We start from the raw sequence: 20076 nt of genomic DNA, 5'->3' as shown, positions 1-20076 counted from the left end.
ATTTAACTGGCCTTCATTTTGACTTTCGTACAGTTATATTAACGAATTCTCTCTGCCTCCCTACATTCATTTTTTCAGTGTGATTCACTGGCCAAAAAAAGTGAATTTTAAAATGATTTTGATTTATGTCATAATTAATGTATTTATCTGTAAACCTTGTTTTTTATTTAAAAATCACGATCATACTGTTATTGTGAATTATTTTGGCCAAGATAATTCTGTAGTGAAAAAAAAATCTAATATTGTAACCTATTCTCGATGTAGTATGATCATCAAGCAGTGCTTAATAAGGGAGAATAAATTATTCAAAAAAATATATATACTTTTCCTTATTGTCTTAATTGTTTCTTTCATTTGTTAAATCCAGAATAAAACCAATCCAAACATTACAAACACACACACACAATCACACACACACCCGTGGGATGGTACTCCAGGTAAAGAATTTAAACCGAAAGGTCAAACACCCTCTAAGGGCAAGTTAGAAAAACAATGTTTCAATAGTGAGTGACTATCTATCAAAAACACTGAAGAGTATTTATTCCCTTCAGTCAATGAAAACACAATAGTAAATGACATTTATAACAGCCTATTCAATCAAACACCCAGATTCTCATTAGTAATTAGCCCTACAGATGGGCACACAAACACAAACCCCACAATGTATATCTTGTCTATAGCACCAGCTTCTGTCTGTCTCGTTAGGAACTGTTCAAGAAATTATTTAGGGGGTCATTATTGCTGCAGAGCCTGTATGCTGAATCACAAAAAGGTAGAAGTCTCTGCTTTCATGAGACAGTATTACAGCACTGGCAGAGGGCCTGGAGTCATAACAGAAATGACCTACTGTCTACTCTACAGCTCAGAGAAAACCTCTCTGCATCCAGATTCATATCCACAAATCAATAAATCATAACTTGTGAAATGGTTACAAGGACTTTCGGAGAGGTGGGGTTTTGGGTTACGTTAGGGCAAACATTCCATTTTACAAACGTAAACACACAACAACTAAATCTTTACCTAACATTAAAATAAAAACAGCAAATGCATCAGCTACTTTCTTTTTGGTAGTACCTGAGTGTCTGTAAAGAGAAACACCATGTCCTGGTCTTCCACACCTGCCATTTTGTAAAGTTTGCGCAGGTCTTCATGGAAGCTGTCATAATTATAACCACGGCTCAACTCAATCTGAAAGCAGCGGTAACCACACATGTGAGCTGCCAAACGTGTTAGGGATTGCTTTCCTGTGCCGCCCACACCAACTAACAGGGCATTTCCACGTTCTTGGCGAATCATGCGGGCGATTCTAATGACAGGGGAAGAGATGAATGGAAAGATAAAAAGGTCAACTGGGTGAATGAACAAAACATTCCATTAGTAAACAGATCCAGATGCCCAGCATGAAAGGGGGGGTCATCTGAACACCTGGTTTTGTGATCATCAGATGAAAAGGCAAGCTGCTTGCTTACCTAGACACGTGTTCAATGGCATCTTGGAAGAACACAAGCTTGGTTTCCTTGGCAAAGGTTGTGTTGTAGTCATCCAGGTAGTCCTGTAGCACCTGGCGAATCTTCTCTATGTCTGTTAGATCCTCATAGACACGGTCAGCCTTGTCTACTCCAACCTGAACAGTGTTAATTCAATAATTTATTTTAAAAAATCTTGCAGTGCCATTACATCAAAAATGACCATAATTTAAAAAGACAAGCAACTGTTATGGTGAACTATCTTTATATGAGAAACTATGTATTAAACAGTTAAATGTAAACACACAGAAAGCACTCTACAAAGAAAATACGAAACAGAGACAGACTGTCAGATGCAAAAGGATCACGACAATCCCCAAAATACTTTTACCTTGATGAAATCTCCAAAAATGATGGGCTGGTTCACAAAGGACATCGGCTCTATGTTTATGCTGAAATATCTACCTGTTGGACAAGCAGTTTAGCAGCAGACATTAATGTTTACTGTAGCAGAAAGATGACAGATTGGGGGCAAAACAAAAATAAATAGATCACTCTGATAAGTCACACTGCAAAACAAGGAGAATTATAATATTGCTTTAATCTGACCCACTTTCCTCTATATAATTTTTTTATTTCATAAAAAAATAATAATAAACCTGTTTATTAACTTTTTTGGTCAATAAATACATTTAAAAATAAAATGTATTATAACATTAAATGATTTGATCTATTACGATGTCTTGACTATAAGCTTCTGAAGATTTAACACTGAAAAGGATTCAAGAGTCAGATGCTTACTGGCTATCTCTGAGATCATGGTATGGAAGTAGGTCTTGTCCTCATTGTTGATGAGTCGATCATGGAACACACGCTGACACTCATGACAGAACAAACGGAAGATCTGGGTTTGATCTCTCACTGTAGTTGGCTCACACTGCAACATACCTGTAAAGAAACACACACACAGAGGCAGAGAATTCATATGATTTTATTTCACATTCAAACTGATTCTTCATTAAAACCTGTATTTCATAGCAAGAATGCCTACTAGTATAAAATCAATTTTACAGTCTACAGATCAATGGACGGTAACAGATGAACTTGTCTGTGACCTTTGGTTAATAAAAAACATAATCAGAAGGGGACTGTGCTGGATGGTTTTAGTTGACATTGACAGTATCCCTATAGAAACCATAAAAGAACATTTTAACAACTCACAAGATGCCTATTCAAATTAGAGAAAGCTTTTTTATTGCTCATTTAAGACCTCCAAAATGAAAGAAGCTCTTTACAAGCCTTAGGTGGATTTATGTAACAGATGCAAAAGACCCTGGTTAAAATTGTTAAAAGTTGTATTATTTTAGATGAATTGTGTATTTGAGTACAATATATACTTTGAATGAGTCTTTGTAAATTATTTGCGACTGTCATAAATGCCGCTGTAGGTACACGTTTGTAAATTATTTGCGACTGCCATAAATGCCCCTGTAGGTACACGTCTTTGTTCATGTGTGTGTGTGTGTGTGTGTGTGTGTGTGTGTTTCTTACCCTGGACACATTTAGAAAGGTCTCTAAGGTTAAAAACGTAGTGGGATTTGGCTGGTGTAGGCAGGAGGTCTACACTCATACGACGGTAGATCTCAACAGCAGCATCCACAATGCTGTCAGATGCCTGCTTCACCGCTGTGGAAAACTCAGTGAGGAATCCACCCAAAATTGCCTGCAAACATGCACATACAAGAACAGTCAGTGTACACAACACATGTAGAACTAAGGACAGTAATATTTCTAAGCATGAAATGTCTGAAGACCTTTGCCACAATGCATAGTTCCAGCACTGACCAGTATTCATTTGCTCAGGTTCACTGGAAATATGCTAAACTCAAGAAATTTACCTATCTGTATGAATCACTGCACTTTTAAACTTAAATTAACACTAGAGGCAATACAACTTGACAACTTTTGTTCCTTTTCACACAAGTATGATTTGCATGACCAGAGTTATGATTAAGAAGACCTCATTTGTTGCACAATTCCTTGCACAATATTATGTTATGACTTAACAATTTTAACATACTATGAAATTTTAAAACTGATACTTTTGAATGTAAGTGTCACATGTACAGCTTCATATGTATGGGTTTTCTAATGCGGTAGATTTGTTCAGTAGCTCACACAATACGGCCCTGCAATTATGAGTATGAATCCTGTGGAACTACAGTTTGAAAAAACAACTCAAATAGCACAGTTGCATCAGCAAATTTATTTTAATATCACTTTTGTGGTTGGATTTGGTGTAGGGGATATCTCCAAAGCGATTGAGCATTAACCTTTTAGTGACACTCCCCGGACTTTTGATATCTGAACCATGAATCAAAATAATAAAAACAATGCATATATGCCTGTACCAACGTAATAAAAACATGGCCACAGTCACGTATTGAACCCACTTTTAGCACCACTCTCTGGACATTTCACTTTGAAACTGCCATAAAACATGAACCAAAGTCTGTAATGTAGGTGTTTCAGAAAAAATGCCACAGGCATGTATATCCAATGAGCTTGGGTTTGTTTCTTCTCTGAGTCTGTCAGTTCAGAACCATGGACAGCTACAGGTCTCATGCTGTAGTTTCAGAACCCAAGACAGCTCCTTTCCCATACCTAATGAGCTACTCTGCAATTAACTTTCTTTATAGGAAGATACTAAAGATGTGGAAAACTGCATATTTTAAAACTCAACTTGCCGGTGGGCTGTCTTAACGAATAAGTCCAATTATACCAGTGAAGGGTCATGTCTACCGAACACTATTCCGATGATTTAGGGATTTTTAAGGGTTATTCATATGATACATATTCAAAAACAACTCGACAGACATATTACATATTACGAGAACGAGTCAATCTTTCATTCGTTATCTGGCTCTGCTCGGCATTCATCTTCAGTTCTCTCTTCACAGCAGTTCAGTGAGTGTACTGTTTGAGTAAATTAATTACTCTTGGATATTGGTTTATTTTAACTCAGAGGGAGTGTCAGCCACATTAAAAAAATTAACAACTTAAGTCATTTGTGGATTAATGCTTATTGGAGACGCGAACCGTTTCAAACGATTCAGTTCGATTTGGTGAACTGGTTCAAGAAAATCCGGTTACATCGAATGATTCGTTCGTGAACCGGATATCACTACACTGCAATGTTTTGTACGCGCTCACAACAGACCCAGAAGAGAAGACAATGCTGAATAAAGTCGTAGTTTTTGTTATTTTTGGACCAAAATGTATTTTCGATGCTTCAAAAAATTCTAACTGACCCTCTGATGTCACATGGACTACTTTGATGATGTTTTTATTACCTTTCTGGACATGGACAGTATATTGTACTTTCGTTTTCAATGGAGGGACAGAAAGCTCTCGGACTAAATCTAAAATATCTTAAACTGTGTTCCGAAGATGAACAGAGGTCTTACAGGATTGTAACGACATGAGGGTGAGTTATTAATGACCTAATTTTCATTTTTTGTTGAACTAACCCTTTAACATCTTGTTAAGTGAAAGCTGTGTTTGTAAGAAACAACCCCATCATTAAGGCTTTTCACTTTCAACGGTTGTCCCTAGCCAAAATATGAGTCCTTACTCCACAACACTTCCTCCAGTGAAAATTAAAAACTACTCCCTTTTGTCATCTCCAATCAAAATCGACCAACATGTCTGTTTATATTTGTATCCACTTGTAAGCAGTGCTTGATCTGTGCATTCTTCTCTTCTGACTCAGATGAGATTACTTTTTTACTGGAGAAAGTAATATGACAGGACTTGTTTGATTGCCCGATGCTGAGTAAATTTTCAGCTAATTAAAATTTTGGGGGAACTGTTCCATTAAATTGAATGAATTCAAAACTGCAACTTTCATGAAAGAATTTTAGATCCAGTCCAGACAGATTTCAAAATACTTGTTGCTGTTGTAATGCAACATTCTAGTAAGTTTCATTGTTGAAAGAAATACTAATATGCTAATCAATTTTGTTTTCAACTATGCTATGTCACCTACTTTTCAAACACATGTAAAGTAAAGCATTCTTTCAGCTTTAATATAACAGTCTAGGTAGGCAGCTCAACGGATTTTAGAACACATTTAAAGTCAGCTCAAGAGCATTGCCATTTTCTAAACCAACAGGCTGATTCGGTCATAGATGTCTCCAGAATCATCAGGCACAGGATGCTTCAGCTTTAAAGTAAACATGATGAAACTGCTTTGGCAACCCTCTCACTGTCATACATATATGTGGCATAATTACGAGTGAAACTGGATATTCAATGAGAAAAATGTAGGCCAGGACTTGATTTTATCCAGAGGGACAAGACTGGATGTTATATAGACAGGTGGCTGGAGGGGATATCATAATGTTAACTAACAAAAGCTGCTTCAGATGCAAAGCATTTTTTATATTTTGGCATGTTTATCTGGAATAACATAACTTAACAATAAGACCGAGAACATGTATTAGGAAAGTAAATGGGTCAATTGGGATTTTATGTTAAGTTTAAAAGTAAAATATTCATTCAAAATGAGTGATACCATATGTCTGACCTTAAAAATCTGTTTGAGGCTCTGCTCTGAGGGCGTTGGGAGGCACAGCATGCTGAAGTGGCGGATAAAACGAGGGGTCACCGGGTTACGACCTCCACCAGGAGGCGCGCAGGCTGCAGCTATGGTCATATCCTTTAGGGAGGAGAAGCAAAGAGAAGAAAGTGAATAAGCGCATAAGAAAAAATATCCAAGGGACATCACTTAACTTTTTTGACACTTCTACTAATTCCATCAAACCTTTACTAGAAGAAATTAATGTAATATTGATTAAAACCCAAATTAGAATGAGAGCATTCATGACAGCTGGAAAACTTAATGACCAATTACTCTTTAAACGACAGAAAAATCATTCAGGAAATGTTGCTGTGTCAAAGTCAAAGCAGAGTCATATTCAGCCACCAAAGAGCTACACTAACCCGGATGAGTTTCTCCAAGGGCAAATCTCATTTGAGACTCACAAATCATTCTTTTAATCTTCAGCAGGTGCTTTTCTCATCATATTTCTGTCTTTTATTTATCATAACTCACATTTGAGATGGATGAGTACTGAGGTCAACTACATCTCAGATCACCATATTTCTCTGTAACCTTGCCAAATCGCATAATTGTCCCTGTTTATATTATGCAATTTTATCTTTGTTTGCACGTGTGTATGAGTGTGTGTGTGTGTGTTCAACAAGCACGGGGTTTACTTGATGCTGGTGTGTGAAAAAGACATAATTAAGAGTCATTCCCGAGGTAAGGCAAAATTACAATGAGAGCAGCTACTTCAAACATCAAGCATTAGTCCTGCTCATTATACGATAATCACTACAACATACATTATTTTCCATGCCCATAGAGAGAGAAAATGTTCAACGATTAAAATGCTTGATAAAATTGAAATGTAGTCTCTGAGGTTTCTGCACAAACTACTGGTCTCACAGCAGATGCACAAGATTAGGAATGGAAATCTTAAGGAAAGTAGCAATTCTGGTTCTAGTTAACAATTCTGATGCCGTAACGATTCTTTACATTACTTTTCATTACACCCCACCCCTGACCCTCAATAATAAATCCTAATTATACATTGTTATATCAAAACAACACTACTACTCCGGAAATACACAAAGACACACACACACACACAATATAGTATGTAAACATATATAAAAACTGAATTTAACAACAACAACAAAAAAATCCTTCTTTTAAATACTGTTTATTTATTATAAACAATATTGGTCATTTAGTAACAGATTTAGATTTTCTACCCTGGCCAGTGACGTGAAACAAGGACAAATCTTTTGATTTCTCTGAAGGAATCATGACACATGATTTTATTTTTATATGTAAGTGTCTGTTGCTTACATGTATCTCCTTCCAGAAGAATTTTTCTCTGTCATAGAAGCCATGGAAGTCCTGGAACTGTCTGAGCAGCTCTATAGGGGGCTGAGATCCATAACTGTCAAGTTTTGGCATGTTTAGATCATCCACAAACACCACAATCTTTTTATTAGCAGGAGCACCTGAAAAACATGAACACAGACTGTTTTTGTGTGGGGTGGGGGGGGGGCGATTTTATGATGGATGATGATTTTCAGTATGGCAGTTTACACAACCACCTAAATCATATCTAATGTCCCATACCAAGTATATTCTTTCTCTTCTTCTCCAGTTTTGACTCAATGATCTCTTGAGTTCTAGCTGATGAAGTTTGGGCTGAGAAGTTAATGTAGACGGGGACATAACCTGCCTTCTCCTGCACACTGTTCAATAATGCCCGTGCCACCACAGACTAAAATTCACAGAAAGTCTAGTCAGTGATTTGTAGTGATGAACAATGGAAAAGCTTTACGTCACATTAAATACGCACTGCCTTACCTTTCCCACTCCAGTGATGCCCGTAAAGAGGACAGAGTGATTGACAGATAGCAGTTTCTCCATCAGGTATCCGTACCTCACCGTGTCTGTGGTGGGCACCAGCATCTCAAAGAATGGCATCTCACTGTTATAACTGAAGCAGGGAATGATCTTCTCCCATGGTTCTAAACATTTAGTATCAAAGTTCATATACACACTCCATAAATCACCTCCACTGGGCAACTGTTACAGAGAGAGAGAGAAAGAGAGAGAGAGATTCACTTTAATATGTACGATGCCATCTTAAATGTTAATAAAACACAAAATTAGATGTTTAGCAGAATGTCCTAGCCGCTTTTTTCTATGAAATTAAAGTGAATTGTGACAGGGATGTCACACTTATAAATCAACAACATAAAAACATCATAAAAGTAGTTCATATGGTGGTAGTCCATTTCTTTCTGAAATCAGATAATAGTTTGTCATAGACAGACAGACATACAGTATGGACAGATAAATAGATAGCTAGATAGAGAATCGAAAGTAATTTATTTTTTTTATTTTTTTTGGGAATCTTTATTGTAAGGGCAGGTTCTAGAACCCTTGTTCATCTCAAATTCACAACTTCCTTTTCTTCTGCTCTCCACTCCTCCCCTCCTCCCTTGCTCATTCTGCCTTGCTCTGTGGAATACTAATAATGCCACTCTCCACTGCATACCGACCTTCTGAAATAAATACCACGCCTTCCTTTTATCCTTATACAAATGTCTGGGACATATTTTTTTCCCTCAATCTTGTTCTCATTAAATATTCCTAAGGTCACATTTAAGAATGCAACAGACACATGATATAGAGATGACACAGCTGTCTTTATAAAAAGAATTGAAGCAGTCAGGTGCTATATATAATTTACAATGACCTCCGAGTCAGGTTAATGTGCTCTTTTCAGGGTCAAAGCCCAGAGGAGGTTTGTATGTTCCACACCATCTATTAAACAGAAATAGCTAGCTACTGTATGGTCACTGAGAAAACATTATAATGGGAAAAGAGAAGAAGCAAATGAATTACCTTTTGGATTATGTAAAATTATAAAAACAAAACCAAATATGTTCCTCCAAATCTTGTAACACATAATGGTGTCTTTTTCTGAACAAAACACTATGAAGCTCATGAAGTCATAAATTATGACAATAAAAGAGAAAGTCCCCATTACTGTGTGCTTATTGATAAAATTAACCATAAACATACTTGATCTGAGGTGTATTTCAGTGTATATAAAATGTACCTTTGCATCACTGTTGCCCTCAAACTGCTGTCTGACGAATGTGTCGAATGTGTCCCAGTGACTGTCAATCAAATTTCCCCCCAGTGCCCACAGGTAGCAGAACACAAACGTCTGACACAACATACTGTTCAACTTACTGGCCTCCTGCAAATACATACACACAAAAAACACACAAATTTAATAGAAATCTGACAAAGCAAACAGTTGGATCATACTGCAATTTCTAGCAACTGCAGAACTACCGTACATCCATATGAGTGTGCAGTAGTTTTTGGGTCTGAATGTTCTGAACTGTATCAGTCCAGGGTTTTATTCATTATACTCAACTTGCAACTCAAGTTCCTACTCCCCTCCTCTCCTTATATCTCAGAGAAACCAAACATTCAGGGAATTTATGTTTATGCTTAATAGAGTAATGGAGCAGAAAAGCATGTACTGTATGTCTGTACTTAAATGGATGAGTGAAAATAAATCTGAATTTCATTTCAGGTTTATATACTGAACATTACTTTATCCGTAGGTTAAAAAAAACCTTTATATAATATAATTGACTTTGTCTCAGTTTAGTTATAGTTGCGATTCATTATACCATTTTAAGGTTAGGGGCTCCATCGCTGAACAGTAATGCCTCCAGGAGGCAGCAAAGGGATGTGACTTTACTGATGTCCACCTGTGCAATGGCCTGCACACAGTGCTTTGATACAAACTGCAGGCCCTTCTCCACATATTGCTCAAACAGCTCCATCAGATATTCACGTACAGGCACTGTAATCTAAGAAAACAAGATTTCTGTGATGTCGATAGCTCTACAGGTCTACAAACCGAACTAGAAAACACAATACAAACAAAATACATATTGCATATAAAACTAAACTCCTTCTAATGTTTCTAATTAGAACACTGAGAGTTATAAAGGCCTCACCTTCTCTTCAAAACCTGTGAACCACGTCTGAACATACGGCATCCACTTAAGCTCCTCTGGGTCAATGTACACCATCCCACAACGGCTTACTGTGGCAGGAGACGCCACTGCCAGATCCTGAACCTGATTGAGAAAGCGTTGCATGTAAGCGTGCGTGACTAGCCTCTAATTAAAAAATAGAAAGGGTATGTGCAATTTAACAAACAGGTGCACATTTGAGCATCTCACTTCAAACATCATGTGTATGGAAGGCGTGAGCTTGATCCTTTCACTGTTGGCCAAGCAGAGCATCTTATTATCATCCAGCACCGTGTTCATGTTCTCAATCCACAGTGCATCCACCGGGCCATCACTGATCACCCATTTGTGGTCGTCACTGAAGTCCTGGACTGCTGCCCGCACACAAAGCGCCATAAGACCATCCCGCCATTCAAGCGTCAGTGGGTTCACCTCCCCGTAAAGCTCGCCCATGTTCACTGACTTTGGGTTGAGTACATAAGTCTTAACAGGGCGGTAGAAAGGATTTTGGTGTCCAGCATGATACAGGGTTTCCAAGGTGTCGGCCAGCACACGGTAGACAGTGGTTTTGCCGCTTCCAGTGGGCCCTACGAGCATTACCCCATGGCGGACTAGCATGGTCTCGTAGAGTTGAATGACCTTGCTTATGATGCTTGGGAGGGGTTGGAGGGAGCGTTGGCACAGGGATGAGTGAATGGTGGAATGCAGGACACCATAGTCATGCTCTGGGATGGTAACACCAGGGAAGAGGTCTGACAATATGCCACTTAGGAAAGAAAAAGATGGAGTTAGGGATCCACACATATATACAGTATTTGGACCGGGACTGAATTTAACTGACTCACGTCTTAAAATATCAAATTATTAATATCAAAATTATTATATAGTTTTTACTTATTATTAAGTAAAAACTACTGTGCAGATGTTTATAGCTAAAGAAATGAATGGTATGACAAATACTCATGTAGACAACACACATGAGATGGATTTTATTCTACACAATGGTGGCTCCCCCTCATGGTGGAGATCATATGATCATTTAATATAGTGAAATGAGTAGAGTACACACATATAAATGGGGATATTTCATAGCTTTCAAATGTTTTATATATATATATATATATATATATATATATATATATATATATATCTTTTATAAATTGCTACTTGTACATACTACAACCTAACCCTAATCTAAACCCTCACCAGAGTTATTAGAGTTAGAGGGTTATCAGAGCCATAAAAATAAAAATAAAATTATTACTTGAAAATTAACTCTATTTTCATTTAGTTTAATTTGATGTACTAAAATTTGCAACAACTTAAACAATAAAAAATATGTATAGTATAGATATATATATAAAAATAAAAATTTACCTAAAATTAAAATGAAACAAAAAATCACAAATAACAATGTATTCAAAATATTAATAAACACTTTAATAGCTTCTCAATTTTACTACAAAAAAACACTTCTAGCAATAACTCTGACAGAAAACTTTCCTCATCCTATTTTCTTAAACAAACTTTATTTATATCTATACTGTTTTTACATTGAGGACATCCCTAAAATTAGGTTTTGGCAGATTTAGCTCACATACGACACTGAAGACTGCAAACTGCTTTGCTATCACATTGAATAAATAAAAAAAAGTAATATATTAAAATAGAAAGCAGTTGCTTTAAACTGCCATAAAGTAGAAAAATTGTTGTCTTAAATTGCATTAATATTTCCAAATAATGCTCTTTTTATGGTATTTTTGATCAAATAAATACAGTCTTGGTAACCATAAGAGACCTCTTCCAGAAACATTTAAAAAATGGTATGTGAAGTAAACACACTGAGCGGTCACCTGAAAAGCACTGCATCATCTTTGAGGAACTTGGGCAGGTTTGAGTCTCGCAGAGCTCTGATCAGCACAACATCCTCGCTCAAGTGAGGGTTTTCTCTTTTTAATGACCTGCTCACGCACATACATAATACATAATATATTAAAGGTTGTTCAGAAAATGTGTGCATGAACAGACAACCAGCAGCACAAAAAAATGGGACTTGCTCAGTATTTCACACTGAATACACACAGGTAATCACACAAGATCTTGTTATAGATGGAGTTCACAAATCAAACAAGAATTTTACATTTTCTGAAAAAAATGAGAGTGATGCTCTGTTAGTGCTTTTAGTGCAATGCTATGTGGTTGCAAGGGTGCAAAAATATGAGGTAAGTGGTGCTTGCCTTCCTCAATATTAGGATGTTGGAGGCACTGTAGTTTTGCTAGGGTGGTTGCTAAGGCATTTCTAGATGGTTGCTATGTGTTTGCTTCCTGGCTTACGTTTTTTTTTTTTTTTTTCACACATTATAATGTCTATCATCCATGAATCATAGGCTTGATCACATCTCTGAACAACCTGCTCAATCTGATGTGTTATTCTTGCCTTGGTAAGCACCACTAACTAGTACTGTGTGAATCATAAAGACTACCTGTTTTAACTACATATCAATACTTTACACAGAATATAGTGCTCACATTTACTCTTTTTTAAACACATTTGCCTACAGTTGTTCATATATTCTTGTAAATAGTTTAGTAGCCTAAAGCACGCTGATTTAAAAACAGACATTATGAATCACTGTATCACACAACGAAATAAAAGTACACTAAAGTGAAGTTATGCTACATATAAAACCTCAGTACTAATAAAATGCACCAGTGACATGATGCTGACACACACACATACACACACACACACACACACACACACACACACTTAAGTAAATTTAAGTGAGGTCCAGCTGTACAGCCACTGATCTAAGACCAGTGCTAATGAAGATGACAGTCGAACCTAATGGACCTAAATGATCTGCTTAGAGGTTTCTCACACAGCTGTATTTTATCGGTCTTTACTCCATAGGCAACACCAAGTGGGTCATTCATGACAGTGACTGAGCATGTGCAAATTAATTCTCAATCAAATACTGACTTGTTTATAAAGCAAAGACCTCAAACATGTTAGAAGACCCTAAATAAACACAGCCCAAGACTGTAGGACTGCTTTATGTTATTTATACAATATCATTCAGTTTTTGGTATCGGTATTTTAAAATAAATTAATTGGTTTGTTCAGCAGGCTGCATTAAATGAATGGAAAGTGACACAAAACATATTAAGCGGCATTGATGCAACATTAGAAACAAATTAGAAATGTTTCTTGAGCCCCATATCAGCAATTCTAATGATTTCTGAAGGATCATGTGACAAGAGTAATGGTTTCTGAAAATTCAAATTGGCCAGCACAGAAATAAAATACATTTGAAAATATTTGAAAATAGAAAATATTTCACAATATGAATACATTTATTTTTGATCGAATGAGACCTTGGTCTTGGTGATATTTCTTTCAAAACAGATTTGACCCCAAAATCTTTAATGGTAGTATTAATTTATGTAAGACTGACAGAGAATCGTTGAGTAACGTGAAAATGTGTTTGTGCTCTGTCTCACCCTGCCATGACCAGTACAGATTTGACAGCTCTCATGCCAAAGTCATAGTGATCCTGCTGAGAGAGCTGCTCACTGCAGAGCTTGTACATCTGAGTCATCTTTCTCGCAAGAGTCTTACTAGACTCAAAGCCCTCGGAGTACAGGATCACCTATAGGCAGAAAGCAGTTGTAAGGTTAAACATATTGTAGAAATGCCAAGGTTCTCAGATAAGACATGCTAATGTTGAAAGACTTAATAGGACCCATGTAACTTCTCTAGATATCCTCTAAAGCTGTGCTTCCCAAACCACTACACACTGTGGAAGGGTGTGTACCGCGAATGGGGGCTACAGGGGACTTCCCGAGTTCCCTAAAGAGTTTTTTATTTTGTTGCCTTATGTATGTTAACTTTGTGAGGTTTTGGTCTTTTCGAGGAATTGGGAAAACTGGCTGTTAATTAAATACATAAAAGTTTTAGTATGTTCCCATTAAGGATCTACCAGTAATTTGTGGAAATTTACAAAGAGGAAATCACAGTTTTCCCATTTAAACGTGCTAGAGTTAAATGTAGTTGGATTTAATACAATACTTCCTTTTGGCCAATCAAGTTGGATTTTGGCCCTTTATAGTAAAAGGTCTGTGCAACTATGCTCTGCATGCTCCTGATAGCTGAATTATTTTATCATTTTACATGGTAAATATAGTGTGTTTTTAAGTTAAAATTTCACTTAACAAGCAGTCAATTGTTGAAATTCACAAACAGGAAATCACAGCGGTAGGACACCAGTTTCCTCATTGTAACACACCAGGAACAAACAAAAGATTTTAATGAGTAAACACATCTCTGGCCCATCTACTTCTCACTTTGTGTGATTTTTCATCATTACTGGGATCAGACCAGGTTGTTAAATCACACACCTCAGCGATAAGAGTGTAGTTGGGCACCATCATGGCTATGGGTCTGAAAAGGGCTTTCAGGTTGTCAGGGAGTTCAGTTCTGCCAGCGTAACCGGGGTTCATAGTGATGAAAGCAGCACAGGTCATCACCAATTTGATCTCTCTCCCCTCAAACATGAACCGTGGTAGCTGCCGAGCACAAACACAATGTAGACACATGCAGTTAGTTGCACATAATTCCTGTATTACTAATCAAAATTGACATTGTACATGGGTATGTGAGTGTGTATGTGCATTACCCTGGCTGCCTTGGCGTTTCTGATAGTAATGAGCTGTTGAGCGATGACTGACAGCACCTCAATGTTGATGCGATTGAATTCATCAAAGCAGCACCAGGCACCAGACTGAGCCAAACCGCTAAAGAACGTCCCCATCATCTGAGCACACAAATGCAATATACTGTAAGACTTGCCGCCAACTGAACACTGAACCCTCCAAATGCTTAAAATGAAAATATTGAAGTATATACAGTAGCATACAATAAAACAGAGCTATACTATTTGTACCACAACAATGCCACAGCATAAATATTAACATAGTAACTTATATTAACCATATCAACTTCTTTACAGCTTAAAGCTAATGAATAAGTCTTTTGCATCGTTTCCAGTGTCTCAGGCATGACACAATGATCTAAAAATGTGGCATTCAAGTTTAAAATACTTAAACTTTAATCATTTGACTGATGTTAAGCCATTTCAAGTTTATCATCATGCCTGTTTGGTCAACCTGTAGTATCCCCAATGTGTCAATTCCAAAATCAAGTAAAAGCCATGTCACTGATTAATGCAAATACTGTAGATAGACATTGACAATTACTTGACAATTACATACATTACTTGACATATCATTTACTTTCAAGAACCTTAACAACCTTGAATACCCCTTTCCCACAAAAAAACTCCACCAAGCCAACGTACAGTACATGAAAAAGCTGCAATTGCTAAAACATTAGTCACAGACAAGAATGCTAAGATGTGAAAAAGATGGAGTCACGATCATGAAACCTGGACAGTTGGAGCACCAAGATGAACTTCAACATTTGCCCTGGCCAGTTCAATCACCTGACTTGAACATTTTCAAACCATTATGGGCAGTTTTAGAAAGAGGAATAAGAAGATGCCCTCCTCCAGCACCAATTGGTAAAATGTTCTGATAGAAGACGAATCTATCCGAAAAACTTTGGAAACCCCAGCCCAGAAAACCCAAAGGCAAAGGAATGATCTACAGAAAGAGCTATATGGTAAAATAATGTTTCAGTAACAGAATAAAAAAGACAAACCATTAACAATAACTAAGACTGTTTTTAAGGCCTAGTCAGAATACACGTCTTTATAACATATGCCACCCTTTAGCAGACACTAAACACTGGCCATAAATAAAAGAGATAGATGTCAAAGGCAGATGTCTACAGTGATTTTCATGCACAGAGAACTCAGTTGGGGATCTTCTGCCTCCTAGTGACAGATACAATGAATTCAATATAACTTGACAGGAAAAAAGAATATCTCTATCTCATATTGGTTGTCAAGCTGCTTAACAAATTAATGAGGAAAAAGAAAATAGAAGTTGGAATGGCAGATTCACACCTTATAGTCGAGCCCATCTGAGCAGTTAAAGACCACACACTGGATTGCCAGAGCTTTTGCGAGGTCTTTAGTAGTCTCAGTTTTGCCTGTACCAGCTGGACCTGCAGGAGCTCCTCCAAGATCTAGCTGCAGCGCTCCCATCAGGCAGAGGTAACATCGATCCTGACATAAAAAAGCAAATAGATCCGCAGTCCACACACACCTCATTAGGACAATCAAGCTCCTTAATAACTCATACACACAACACTGCCATAGATCCAGGCATACATTTATAAATGCAATTGTTATTTGCACTTTAGTATGAGTGGTTCAACTGCAATTTTTTATGCGTGATGTGAAAATGGAAGAGAATATGATGTTTGACAAAAGTTAAGCAGGTTTAGGGTTAGAGGCCGGATCCAAAAACAAACGAGGGCAAAAAATACAACCCAAACTGACAAAAACAATAAAAAAAAATGCCCCTGCAGTGAATTAGATAATTAATTTAGATCAAAATCATTCATGAATTTAAAATTAAAATTCTATAATAGTTTTATTGTTTTTAATAATATATTGTGCATTATTTACAGCTAATTTTGATGTTGATTTCATTTCATAAAATACATTTTTACAGAGTCAAATTTTATAATTTAGTTTTACTTTATACTGAACATTATACAATTGTATTACATTTTATGCAAATTTATCTACATTAAGTACAATTCAAATGTATTCGATATAACTGGACAAAACTCCATGTTTTACAGCATTTGTTTTAAATACACTATCATAAAAAACTGCTTTTATGTACCGTCAGTGGAGTGATCACCAAACGAGGACATGCTCCCAAATATTCATATCCATAGACATATTGAGAGAGAGCCATCCGAGCCACACAGTCATCTAGGTCCACATCCCAATAATACCGCAACTGCCTCTGCCACTCGAAATTATCACTGGTGTCCACCTGCAAACACACACACCATAACCCCTTGAGCTATCAGATATAACAGGTAAATAATTGGCATTTACAATATGTATTACAGTAGTTCTCCACTGCCTGGTCGCGGGTTTGTTCTGAAACTGTTGTGGGGTGGGGGGGTACAGTACAGCTTATGCTGCTAAATATAAATAACAAATATGCATAAAATGTAATACGTAATAAGTTGTTTTAATAAACTTTTTTATAGTTAGGGTAACAAATTCTTTCTACATGTGTATTTTGAGTGATTTATTGTCCAAAAAAAGTAAACACAAAAGTTAAAGATGTATTTCATCAATAGAATATTTAAAGGTATAATTCAGACATAAATTGAAAATTCCTGAAAAAGTACTTACTCTCAGGCTATCCAAAATGAGATCTTCATTTTAAACTATCAATTCTGGCCAAAACACCATTGAAACACTGCAGTCCATAACCCATAATAAAGCTTCCACCAGTAAAACTGTCCATCCCCTGTTGTCCTCTCACATCAAAATCCAAAGACACATGTATTTCAATTTCCAAACAGTGCTTGAAATGTGCATATTTTTATCCTGATTCAGACAATATGGCTTTTTTCACTGGAGGAAGCAATATTATGGATAGGAGACATGTTAGCTGGAAGCAACATTTTTAAGATGTTAATTGAATCAGTTATACTTTTGGCCATGATAATCTTGTAGTGAAAATATAATATTGTGACAGCTGATCTATTGAAAAAGAGATCTAATTTTTTGGTCCCTATGTGACAGTGTTGTAGTCGAGACCAGCTCATTCGAGTCCGAGTCCAGATCGAGTCCAGAGAGGGTCGAGTCCGAGTCAAGACCGAGTTCAGAAAGGGTCGAGTCCGAGTCAAGACCGAGTTCAGAAAGGGTCGAGTCCGAGTCAAGACCGAGACCAGAGAGATTGGGTCTGAGACAAGACCTAAAGAAATCTTCAAGAGTATGTCAAATGTTTGGTGGAAACAATAAAGGTTAAAAGGGCCACATAGTATGTGGTGTAAAGGTTATTTTATTAGGCTAGTATTATGAAGTGTTACTTGTCAATATTAAGTGCTCATTTTCACATAACATCGTTGTACCACTATACACATCCATATAACCTTTCTAGTACACATAATATTACTGTACGACTCTATATTGTAATTCTACATAACACTTCTAGTACAAGTAACATTACTGTACCACTATACCTGTAAATGTTCAACTGTAACAGCTTTTACATAACTTTTAACCTTGAAGCTTAACTAATGACTGCTAATATCCTTACAATGTATTGGATTATGTGCACTTTAGATGTTGTGAAGATTACAGATGGGCATAATTACTTTTCAAAAAAATAAGTGAGGAGACCATCCAGCTACCCAACCAAGCACGATGTGGTCTCATGATCAATCCACCCCAACTAAAAACTCTCTCTACTGGCGCAGAGGAAGCGGGGACTGACAACAGTTACCATTTCATCACTTTCTGTAACAGCAACGGATAATCTCATGCTAATTTCCCTGCATGGTGCATTTTAATGCAGGGTAAAATACACACTAGTCGAAGTTTTTTTAGTTACGGAGGCAGGAGGGTAACTTAAGGCCGGTGACACACTGGCTGCGTGGCGTCTCTACTGCGTGCCAGAAGCGTGGTGGCTGCTTCGCGTTTTCTGTGTCTTTACACACCAGAAGAGTGCCTGCACGCGGCGCTTGGCGCGCTGCTGCGGCTGTAGGTGACATAGAGGGAGGCCGCAAAAAAACCAGGCTCTTTATTTTTTTTATTACAATATCAAATTTATTATTTTTATTTTTTTACACACCTACTGATAAGACACCGTCAACAGTATTGACGGCAAAATAGAGTATGTTTGACAGGTGCAATATTTGAAAATCGATCATTATTAATTTATTTTTAAAATTACATTTATATCTGAATTTATGTCAACCTATAGACTTTCAAATATCAAAATGTCATGAATTAATATGTATTTGTGTACAAAATGACATATACACATATTTTCCTAGTATATTTTGCCTGGAAACGCTTTCAACATGCACGCGTGTCGCGTGAAAAATAGGCGTCGGTTCTATTTCTAGCATGCACGCGTTTTCCGCGCGGCTCGAGCCGCGCCTGGGACGCGCGTCTCACACAGGCAGTCTGCAAGATCTAACCTGTTAACATGGGAGCCGAATTAAAAACAGACACGCCACGCAGCTGAGGCGCTTGCGCCACGCATCCAGTCATTGGATGTGTCAATCATACATCAATTTAAATAAACATTAACATACAGTAATAATCATGAAATATTTGGATTGGGACTCGAGTGGACTCGGGCATAAGTCCGATTCCTAATATGTTCGAGTCCGAGTCAATATGCACACGAGTCCATGACAAGACCGAGACCATTAAAATACGGTCTCGAGACCGAGTCCAAGACCGAGTCCGAGTCTCGAGTACTCAACACTGCTATGTGATATGAAGGAAATACACAAACCTTTTCTTTGACAAGCTCTGTGACGATGTCTCTGGCGTGCACATCTATGGTGATGAGAGCTGTGATGATGTTCCGATGAAGACTGGGCAGATTCCCACGGACCAGAGCAGCAAGAGCATTCAGTCTCTATTTTTACACATAAAGACAGATACACACATACAGTAAATATATATCTCTCTTAGGAGATTTTGTGTGTATATATATAACACACAAATGTTCTACATATAGTACATTTTAAAAGACTTAATAAACAAATTGATATGAAATTACATAATTTGGTCTATGAACGCTATACAGTATGTTATCACCTCAAAGTTGGTGATCTCAAATTCTTGTAGTGCTTGATAGTGGTCATGATCTCCCTCTAGGCAGCTGTCCATGTCCCTGCACCACATGAGCTGAGAAATTGTCAACACCACCTGCAAAAAAGCTTAGGTGAGAATTGCTCATACACTCAGAGATGCACATAAACAATCCCACCTAGACA

General features: G+C 37.2%; 1 protein-coding gene across 1 annotated transcript in view; it reads right to left on the bottom strand.

Annotated features, from left to right (window-relative positions):
* Positions 1-20076, bottom strand: part of dnah6 (dynein, axonemal, heavy chain 6) — a 67936-nt gene that overhangs the window by 33253 nt on the left and 14607 nt on the right. Inside the window, exons 28-48 of the mRNA XM_026204048.1 lie at positions 19898-20008; positions 19590-19715; positions 16941-17096; positions 16151-16312; positions 14801-14938; positions 14523-14690; positions 13626-13774; positions 11975-12082; positions 10332-10887; positions 10104-10226; positions 9771-9953; positions 9182-9325; positions 7918-8139; positions 7684-7831; positions 7405-7562; positions 6055-6186; positions 3018-3189; positions 2268-2414; positions 1858-1931; positions 1470-1624; positions 1075-1306 (exon numbers count right to left, since the gene is read on the bottom strand). Coding sequence (XP_026059833.1) covers positions 1075-1306; positions 1470-1624; positions 1858-1931; positions 2268-2414; positions 3018-3189; positions 6055-6186; positions 7405-7562; positions 7684-7831; positions 7918-8139; positions 9182-9325; positions 9771-9953; positions 10104-10226; positions 10332-10887; positions 11975-12082; positions 13626-13774; positions 14523-14690; positions 14801-14938; positions 16151-16312; positions 16941-17096; positions 19590-19715; positions 19898-20008 — 3564 coding nt within the window. The remainder of the gene's footprint in view (positions 1-1074; positions 1307-1469; positions 1625-1857; positions 1932-2267; positions 2415-3017; positions 3190-6054; positions 6187-7404; positions 7563-7683; positions 7832-7917; positions 8140-9181; positions 9326-9770; positions 9954-10103; positions 10227-10331; positions 10888-11974; positions 12083-13625; positions 13775-14522; positions 14691-14800; positions 14939-16150; positions 16313-16940; positions 17097-19589; positions 19716-19897; positions 20009-20076) is intronic.

This window comes from Carassius auratus, chromosome 26 (assembly GCF_003368295.1).
Source record: "Carassius auratus strain Wakin chromosome 26, ASM336829v1, whole genome shotgun sequence".
Classification (NCBI taxonomy): domain Eukaryota; kingdom Metazoa; phylum Chordata; class Actinopteri; order Cypriniformes; family Cyprinidae; genus Carassius; species Carassius auratus.
Note: the sequence above shows the minus strand (reverse complement) of the source record. Positions and strands in the feature narration are given on the sequence as shown.